Source organism: Aplysia californica, unplaced genomic scaffold (genome assembly GCF_000002075.1).
Source record: "Aplysia californica isolate F4 #8 unplaced genomic scaffold, AplCal3.0 scaffold00522, whole genome shotgun sequence".
Lineage (NCBI taxonomy): Eukaryota > Metazoa > Mollusca > Gastropoda > Aplysiida > Aplysiidae > Aplysia > Aplysia californica.
The window spans coordinates 234005-241676 of NW_004797792.1; the positions used below are offsets into that span (position 1 = coordinate 234005).

General features: G+C 41.3%; 1 protein-coding gene across 1 annotated transcript in view; it reads right to left on the reverse strand.

Moving 5' to 3' along the window:
• Window positions 1–76: 76 nt before the first annotated feature.
• Window positions 77–7672, reverse strand: part of LOC101864250 — a gene marked incomplete at its 5' end in the record, with an annotated part of 13837 nt that continues 6241 nt past the window's right edge. Inside the window, 6 exon segments of the mRNA XM_013086927.2 lie at window positions 77–485; window positions 1787–1992; window positions 4509–4577; window positions 5257–5370; window positions 6196–6266; window positions 6796–6985. Of these exon segments, the coding sequence (XP_012942381.1) occupies window positions 342–485; window positions 1787–1992; window positions 4509–4577; window positions 5257–5370; window positions 6196–6266; window positions 6796–6985 (794 nt within the window).

The following is a 7672-nucleotide window of genomic DNA, read 5'->3' on the forward strand; positions in this document are numbered from 1 at the left end:
CCCCCCTTAAGAATAATAACATTCTATTAAATCTGTTATCCTCTTCATAAAAGCAACATTACCAAAAATTAACCTCTTGACTAAGAGAGAGAGAGAGAGAGAGGCATTGAATGGAAAGGACGGGAAAGGTTTCAGAGGTCAAAGTTCAACATTCTTGCTGCATGCACTCCCTTCCTCTCACTCACTTGCCCAGTACACATGAATGCATATCAGAAACAGCCTTCCGAACCGAACACTCTTGTTCTCTGTCAGAGCATCAGACATAAAAACCACACACACACACACACAATTTCTCGGTAAAAGTCAATAAAAATTGCTGCAAGCGTATCTACTTCGGGAATCTATTTCCACTTGACTTGCGTAAAGTCCCCTGTGTGTACCCTCTGTCGTGGTCGGTCACCAAAGATATAGCGATCCCGCTCCTGAATGCTCTCCGAGAGTTGCTGCATGTGGCGAGGGATATCATCGAACTCAGCTGTTTCTTCCTGAAAGATTGGAACAACACAGTTTGTTTTTTAGTAGAGGTTTTATGGCGCTCGGAGCTGCATACCCGTCATATGAGCGCCAAGGGGCGGATGTCAACAGAGAAGTCCTTACAGGGAATCGGGCTTACTCTGCTCACTTCTATAGCTTCAACTATCAAGGCACCCCAGAAATAGCGGGTCACAAGAGTGTGGCAAACATACAAAAGAAGTAGAGGGAAAATGACGATAGTAAGGATTAAGAAAGATAAAGCAGCAGTTCAGACACAGTTATAAGCATGACACTGATGAATCAGCCCATTTATAATTTACAACTCTACTGTGCATAAGAACATGTTAATGTCCCCCCTTTGGAACAACACACAACATGGTGAAACTTGTTAGAGGAAAGAGTGGCTCAGTGTTAGGACATTTAAAAATTTTTGTGACAGCCAAAAACTCGATCAGAAACACTTAAATGCTTATTTAACCCTATCCGTACGCTTGAGGTCATTTTGCACCCATGGGGTTGTATTCTTCACATTTTCGAATACTTCTTGTGCGAAGATCTCTTTGAAACTTCCAGTATTTCTCAAAAAATCATTTTGACAGACTGCTATGCAAAGCGTACGGATCAGATTAACAAGTACATTTCCTCTTTGGAAAGTGGTGGCACAGAGTTCCACACGTCATATGGATATGGTAGTAAAACACTGCGTTCGGATAGGGTTAAACAACACAGTACAAGGTGAGAGAGTTAGAAGCAAGTGGGAAAAGGAGCGGTCATACAGTTCTACGACTAAAATTTATTTTAAAAAAAAAAAAAGTTTCTCACAGATGGTTTATCAAACAGACAATGGGACAAAGACAAAATCCAGCAGCCTACATGCAACACAAACTCATTCATTCACTACATTAAGCCGACTAAACATCTCAACACTTTCCACGTCACGACAGGCCTTTGCCTCAATAAACAAATATTCAAACCAAGCCACTCGAGACTTTTGGAAAGAGTATCCACATTGGAGTAGGAGTTATTAGTTTAGTTTTTAGTAAGAGTTTAACGGCACCTGCAACACAATAAGGTCATAAGAGCGCCAGAAGATTAGAGGTGTTACAAGAGAGTAACAAACATAAAAAAGAAGAAGGGGAGATAAGGATGATAGATGTTTGATAGGAAAGAAGCAGCAAACCACACCAGAGCACCCACTAACCACCCTCTCGAGACTTTTGGATAGAGTATCTACAATGAGGTAGGAGTGTAATGATATGTACAAAGGTCAAGCTGATCAGAACAAACCACAGTGACAGCACACAAGACTTACCTCCAAGTCGTCTTCTCTGAAAGTGTGGCTCTTGAGATTTCTAAAGTGTCCGGTGGGCATAGAGATGGGTACAGACGTGGACATGAGCGTCCCATCATCCATCTCGTTGATTGTCTCTTCGGGGACACTCACGTGGGTTGATCGCTGGCGGCCATATTGCTCGGGGCTAGCGCTGTAGTCCGACCGCTCAGACCGGCGAGAGTTTTCTGTCAAGCGGATACAGAATGAATGACACTTAAAACAGACTTGGTTGCACATCAAAGGATGTTTTTAGTTTTAGTAAGTGTTTTACGGCACTTGCAACACAATAAGGTCATATAAGTGCCGAAGATTAGAGGTGTTACAAGGGTGGGAGTAACAAACACAAAAAAGAAGGAGGGGAAATAAAGACTAGTGATTTTTTATAGGAAAGAAGGAGCAAATCACACCAAAGCACCCGCCAACCACCCACACCAAAGGATCACAGTATTGGAAAGAGTAAGGAGCATATTGACAATGATATACTCTAACCTAGTGCTCACCAGCAGGCCATTTGGTAATTTTGGTCGGCGGTGGTGATCACCTGGGTAGTCATAAGTATTATCTAATAATAATAAATAAATAGCATTTGTATAGCGCATATCCCCACTCAACAGCAGGCTCTCTGCGCCTTACACTATATTATTACCCCAGCAGACCATACAACACTACGAAACATTCTCAGCTTCCTGGGAAGCATACGGAGCAAGCAGCTGATTAAGCGCTCAAACACTAACAAACTGACAAGATCTTTCGTTGCCTATAACCGGGTACCCATTCCCACCTGGGTGAAGTGAGGAAAATTCATGTAAAGTGCCTTTCCCAAGGACACAACGTCAGGCCCCTGGCGGGATTCGAACCCACGACCTTGCGAGTCCGAGAGCCTAACCACTAGGACACCTAAAGCCATTTAGTAAGTTTTAGTAAGAGTTTTACAACACTTGCAACACAATAAGGTCATATAAGTGCAAAAGAATAGATGTTTACAAGAGAGTAAGGTACACCAAGAAGGAGGAGAGATAAGGACGATAGGTGTTTGATGGGGGGAAAAGGAGCAAACCACAACAGAGCACCCGCCAACTACCCACTCTAAAGCCCTGCTTGAAAATACATGTAGATGAGCAATATGAAAATTTTAAACTCTTTTTATTTTTACAAATATACAGTGGAGTCTGCTTAAACTCCACTCGGTTCATTGGAAAATAGTCGTAAACTGAAAGAAAAGAAAACCCCTGGGGTTTTTTCTTCTATTGAAGCAACCTCTCCAAACTGAAATCTCAGCTGAACATAAGAAAAATCTGGCCGTCCCACAGATTTTGGTTTACATGGACTCAACTGTGTATATATGGTCGCTTTTAAGGACAAGCGGGCTGACCCAGATTTCGGGGGTTCCAGAAATCTCGTCCTACACCAAAAGTGAGCATTGCCCTACCTATAGGAGAAGTTTGGTTTCACTTGCGTGTATATTTGTTTGGTTATAGAGAAAACTCTCCTTGTCTTTTAAAGAAACTGAACAAGGATCCAAAAACTTTATTTTCGATTTTGTCAAAACAGCGTTTTGCGGGATAGCCCCCTTGTGCTTAAAAGTGACCATATGTGAAGGGTGCTGACTAAATGAGTAACTTCTCAGATTCGAGCCCTATGGAAATCACTACATCACGCTTATAGGTGAAGATTTTACAATTTATAAGTCCAGACCATCAATGATTTATTTATAGAGGCACCTGCCATCCATATCCAGGTGCTGTTTTAGCCACACAATTTATAAGTACGAAATAATAAAAAGCATGTTATACTTAAAGAATATGACATCAATAGAAAATCTACTAATTTGACCTTACTGTCGATTTTTTGCCAATATCTACATTTGTGGACTGTGAGAGGTAACTTATTTTGTCAGCACGCTTCACATATACAGTCGAACCTGCCCTGACGGCCACCTCTATAAGCCGGTAACTTTCCATTTCCCCCCTTGCGTTTTTTCTATATAATTTAACTGTGTAAAACGGGCACCTGTCCAACGCGGCCGCGACCACCATATTTTAACACACAAGCCCTATCACACCTGTCTTAGACAGCCACCTTAGTGACTCCATTACATTTTGTCATAAATTGTGCATTGGCCCCCTGGCGTTGTGGGCGAGCCATCATAATCCAATCACCTGTCGTCGTTGTTAGGTAGTCCCTCCAACCGATCATGTTGCGTAGGCCCCTCCCACTGTTGATCAATAGGTAACAAATTTTCAGCTGCCATTGAGGTAAGCGTGTGATCCCTCATAACCTATAAGCCCCGCCCAGAACTCATACACTCATCGTAAGTGAGATGAGTGGTCAGTGTTTACCCAGTCTGTAACAAAGTAACAAAGGACGTCAACATGAACTTGTGACAGAAGCGTCGCTCGTTCTCTGAGTGGCGGTGACCCCTGTGTTTGTTTTACCATAGCACTCGGTCCATTTTGTTTATTTGTCACCCTAGCCCAAAATCAGCAACAAAAGAACCCCCCCAGTTAAAAACAACAACAACAACAATATCAACAACAACAATGCGGCGACTTTCGGTTGGGACCTCAGAAAGGAATGGTTTGTTTTCTTCATCTTGATCAGTCCTGCCTAAGACGGCCACCTGTCTTATACGGCCACTTTTCACCTTGACAATGGGTGGCCGTCCTACACAGGTTCGACTGTATATAAGAAAATATCTCACCAGAGCGAATAGGAACACCAACATCATCACCATCATGGTCCTCAAGCTCAAGCTCTTCCATGGCAAAAACTGGAGGGGAAAAAAAGGCGAAATAAAGTTTTGCTTACTTGGATTATTTTTAGTACAAGTTTTACAGCAATCGCAACACAATATGGTGATATAAGTGCTGAAGATTAGAGGTATTACTAGAGAGTAACAGACAAAGAAAATGGGGAGAGATGATGGTAGATGTTTTATAGCTTTAGTAAGTGTTTTACAGCAATTGCAACACAATAAGGTCATATAAGTGCCGATGATTAGAGGTGTTACAAGAGAGTAACAAACACAAAAAAGAAGGAGGGGAGATAAAGGCGATAAATCGTTGACAGAAAAGAAGAAGCAAACCACACCAGAGCACCCGCCAACCACCCCCTGGTAGATGTTTGATAGGACAGAAGAGCTCCAACCATCCACAGCATAAACTATTATTAGTTCCCTTGCATGGTTTCAGGTTATTAGCAATTAAAAGGTATGTCAGAAGATTAACAAAAACCTGTTCAAGAAAAATATTTCCCAACTTTCAGACAATCAAAATGTAATAAGATATACATACATATTATATATTCTATACGTTAAAAAGTGTATTTCATTAAAATTATTGAAATTAATCGAAATGATTATCTTTTTCCAATCGATAATAGAAAATTAACTTGAAATGTTTTCATATAAAATTTCTAGGAAGAGTTTCTTCCGATTCCAACGCACTCACCATCAGGACTAGAGTCTCTCATTCTTCTGGTGTTCCGCTCTCGAGAGGACTGGTTGAGATTCTGTGGCGTAGTTCTGTTGTATTCTATTGCACTCTTGGAATGACTCAGATTTGCTGCCAGAAAAAGAAAATATACATGAGAATAGCATCAGAAATGTGCTTTCTCTTGAGACTGTCACTGTTGAAAACTTGTGAGTGTCTGATAAAAGGGAACACATGTCGGCAAAGACAATTTACCTTTTTGTTTTAAGTAGAGGTTTTACGGCACTTGCAACTGCATAAGGTCAAATGAACCCCAAGGGGTGGATGTTAACAGAGAAGTCTTTACAGGGAATCAGACTTAGACTGCTCACCTCTCTAGCTTCAACAGGCACCCCGGAAATAGCGGGTCACAAGAGTGTGACAAACATACAAAAGAAATAAAGGGAAAAATGACGATAGTAAGGATTAGGAAAGAAAAAGCAGCAGTTCCCTGTTGCAGTTCAGGCACGGTTATGAGGATGACATTGATGAATCAGCCCATTTACAATTCTACTGTGCATGAGAACATGTTAATGTCCCCCACTTTGGAAATGGCCTAAAGACACTTTAGTCAGTAGCATCGTCCAGGGGGGGGGGGGGGGGGGGGGTTACAATTTAGTTCAGTTCTAGTTTAAAGCACTAGCAACACAGATAGGTCACATAGGTGCCTAAGATTAGAAGTATTACTAGAGAGTAACAAACAAAACAGAAGAAGGGGAGATAAGGTCAACAAATGTTTGATGGGAAAGAAGGAGCAAATAACATCAGAGCACCTGCCAACCACCCACCCACAGGCCTTTGAGGATTCCTTTCTTTACATAACTAGTTGGGGAAACAACCTAATCAGGTCAATACTTAGGTCCTTCAAAGACATATCAAAATCAAGCACAGGATAAAACAATTTTTTAAAATACAAACCATGTCCTTTTGAAGGATTTTTGTCTGCCATAGCTGAAAAGTCCCTTCTTTCGGAGTTTTGAAACAAGACACTGAAAAAAAGCCCAAGACCAGGAAATTTTATATAACATCATATATATAACATCAAAAGAAGAAAAAAATGATCATTCACAAAATAAAAAAAGCACTAACAACACTTCCATTATAATACGTCTTCCCACAGAAACCCCATGCCAAAATGACAAGTCCAAAAGTAACCTTGACCTTATCTTAAACAAGTTTTTCTATCCACAAATGGTCGCTTTTAAGCAAAAGGGGGCTATCCCGAAAAAAAGCTATTTTGAGAAAATCGAAGGTAAAGTTTTTGCCCCTTGTTCAGTTTCTTTAAAATAACAGGAGAGTTTTCTCTATAACCAAACAAATATACACATCAATGAAACCAAACTTCTACTATAGGCAGGGCAATGCCCACTTTTGATGTCAGTCAAGATTTCTTGAAACCCACGAAATGTGTGTCAGCCCGTTTGACCTTAAAAGCAACCAAATATACTAACCAGTTTCTGCACTATAAACGCAGGATAGTGATATTGCATCCGTGTAGTCATCAATCAAAGAACTCACCTGACAAGCTTGGTCTTCTCCGATTTGACGTGATCCGTCAGCTTGTCGAACTGCGCCCTCTGCTCTGCCTCAAACTTGCGAATTCTCCGCTCCATCACTTCCTCCTCGGCCTTCAGGTAGGAGCACACCACGGCTTGCAGATCCCCCAGCTGTTTCTGGAGGGTCTCGTGGGACTGGGGTTTGACCACTCCTGGAGCAACAAATAACGCATAGAATAAAGAAGAGTCTTTAGTTTAGTTTTAGTAAGAGTTTTAAGGCACTCGCAACTGCAGAAGGTCATATGAGCGCCAGAAGGTTAGAGGTGTTACAAGAGAGTAACAAACACAAAAAAGAAGGAGGGGTGATAAAGACGATAGATTAGATGTTTGATAAGAAAGAAGGAGCAAACCACACATGAGCACCCGCCAACCACCCACGAAGAGTCTTAAGAAAAAGGGAAACCATCTTTGTAATGTTCCCATTTTCAAAATATTTCTCATTACGGGTAACATATTGATAATAATAATAGTAATATTTTAGTAGGCCTAGGGTTTTACGGTGCTCACAACTGCATAAAGTCATATGAGCGCCAAGGGGTGGGTGTTAACTGAGAAGTCTTTACAGGGAATCACACTTACTCTGCTCACCTCTCTAGCTTCAACAGCACAAGGTCTGCTTCGACTCTCAAGGCACCCCAGAAATAGCGGGTCACAAGAGTGTGACAAACATACAAAAGAAGTAAAGGGAAAAATGACGATAGTAAGGATTAGGAAAGAAAAAACAGCAGTTCCCCCTTCGGCACCGTATGTGATTAAAAATAATAACTTACATACACATAATTTACAGTAAAACCTGTGTAAGACGGCCACCCATTGTCAAGGAGAAAAGTGGCCGTATA